The following is a 2562-nucleotide window of genomic DNA, read 5'->3' as shown; positions in this document are numbered from 1 at the left end:
GTGTATATATATATATATATATATATATATATATATATACATATATTCGATTATGCATCTAACGTGTATTATGGAACAGCTGTAAACTAATGGAGTGAACATTCATTCTCTCACTTCACTTCTCTTATCTGATTAGTTTATATACATAAACATATGTGTGTGTATATATATATATGTGTGTGTGTGTGTGTAGGTATGTATGTATTACAAGCAAAGTAGCTCGTTATAAAATCTCCATAGAGGATGAAAGTAGCAATTATACTGAGAAAATAATGTTTATCGCCACTTCAACATTTTCTTTTACGGAACAGTACATTATATATATACTTGATAAGTGTATGCACCTGTATATGCCAGATAGTGGCAGAGGTGAAAGAATATATTAAACGTAAATTGAAAACAGAACACAAAGATATATGCAGATATAACAATTTAAAGGATAAGAATATTACAATGGATAACACTAAGTGGACTTTTCTCTCTCTTTTTCTTTTTTCTTTGTGATGTAATTCTGGGACTGAAAATGTTTGTGGTTGAAGATAGCTTTAAACCATCCTTTATATCAACAATATATACTGATGTAATGACAGATTGTATATATAGCTTGAAACACGTGTACCGCGATATCCTTTGTGTTCTGTTTTCAATTTCTGTGTGTGATATATACATATATATATACACACACACACACACACACACACACACACACACACATATAATAATAATAATATTAGGGATAAAATCCAAAATTACAGGTAAAAACTCAATTAAAATCAATTTATTAAAAATTAAAATTAAATTAAATTATCTTGATCTTATGATATTTACTTTGTATTATATTATACTTAATTATTGTGCTTTTAATTATCAATTTTTTCTATATGTGACAGTGGATTTTCATCGATGAGTTCATGAACCTTGGTTCTTTTCCCTAAAACTATATATATACATATATATATGATATACACGATTTTACTTATAACTTCTTAACCGTGCCTATACGTCAATGTATATATTTCTGCTTCTAATGCTTTCGCTCTCTGCAGGCGTAGTAGACTATAACAACTTAATATCAATGATATCGTATCGCACTTCCTAAATTATAGATGGTAAGAAGGGCTTTCAACAAGAGGAAATGCATCAACACAAAACAGACCGGACAAGATCTTGTTACCGAAACTGATGAAGCCGTTGAACGAATGCTAATATCAACACTGAAAACTCGTTTTCCGACACATCGGTAAGACACATTCTACTCTCTTCTCCTTTTCTTTTATTTGTCAGTTTTTTTTTTGTTTCTGCTTTCTGCATGATTCCTTACTGTTTTTTTGTTTTTTTTTTTTGTTCCTATTGCTATTGTTGCGGTTGTTGACCTCCTCCTCCTCTTCCTTCCTCCTCTCTTCTTCTTCTTCTTGTCATTATTATTATTATTATTATTATTATGACAAATAAATATTTCTAGAAATATTAAACTTCAATCTTCTTCTTCTTCTTCTTCTTCTTCTTCTTCTTCTTCTTCTTCTTCTCCTTCTCCTTCTCATCCTCTTTACGTAGGCAGAAAGCCTGAAAAATGTAAAGATAGACGAAATACCGCTAAGCATTTCGCCAGGCGTGCTAACGTTTATCTATCTATCTATCTATCTATCTATCTATCTATCTACCTACCTATCTATCTATCTATTTACCTATCTATCTATCTATCTATCTATCTATCTATCTATCTATGTGTGTATCTATTGTTTGTCTGTCTGACTGCTTGTCTCTCGGTCTGTGTGGGTTTCTGTCAGTCTATCTGTCTGTTTGAATATGTTGTCTGTCTGTCTATCTGGGTCTTTGTTTGTCTGCCCGTCTGTCTTTTCATTTATCTGTCTATCTATCCATCAATGTCTGTCTGTCTCTTTCTGTCTATCTGTCTGTCTTAGAACAACAACAACAAATGCAACAACATTTGTGTTATTCTCTATTTCAGTTTCATTGGAGAGGAATCCATTGCTGGTGGCAAGAAATGTGAACTCACTGAAAGACCTACCTGGATAATAGACCCGATTGATGGAACAAACAACTTCGTACACCGGTAAATCTTTTACGTTCACAGACTACGTATATGTGTGGCAGTCTCTCCTATCTTAAACGCCATAGGAGGGTTCTCCAACAAGTTCTTGTTGATCAACCTGCTCAGATGATTTGTTTATAGTGATCGAATATTTGTGCCGTTAAGTAACTCAATCCCTCCATCAACACAACATAGCTTAGAGAATTGCACGGTGTGCAATACATCAGATGTCGAATTGCTAAGCAGAACAGCGTGAAATGAAGTGTTTTGCTCAAGGACATAACGTACAGCCCGGTCCAGGAATTGAAATCACGGTATTGCGAGCGCAACATCTAAACCACTATGTCCGCGTATTAGGTTCTGTTCTCTTCATCAAAAACCGTAAACATTCAAATTTCTTTACATCTTTCCGAAGTAAAAAAAACCAAAACAATTACATCGGCTGCAGTGTTCAAATGGGACTTATTTCATGGACCCCAAATGATATATGTATATATATATATATATAT

The 2562-nt window shown here is 33.2% G+C and overlaps 1 protein-coding gene across 1 annotated transcript in view; it reads left to right on the top strand.

Annotated features, from left to right (window-relative positions):
• The window catches only part of LOC106877063 (inositol monophosphatase 2), a 12709-nt gene that overhangs the window by 1266 nt on the left and 8881 nt on the right, over positions 1 to 2562 (top strand). The window contains exons 3-4 of the mRNA XM_052974970.1: positions 1107 to 1240; positions 1970 to 2066. Coding sequence (XP_052830930.1) covers positions 1107 to 1240; positions 1970 to 2066 — 231 coding nt within the window. The remainder of the gene's footprint in view (positions 1 to 1106; positions 1241 to 1969; positions 2067 to 2562) is intronic.

Source organism: Octopus bimaculoides, chromosome 20, assembly GCF_001194135.2.
Source record: "Octopus bimaculoides isolate UCB-OBI-ISO-001 chromosome 20, ASM119413v2, whole genome shotgun sequence".
NCBI lineage: Eukaryota > Metazoa > Mollusca > Cephalopoda > Octopoda > Octopodidae > Octopus > Octopus bimaculoides.
This window is presented reverse-complemented; position numbering and strand designations above follow the sequence as displayed.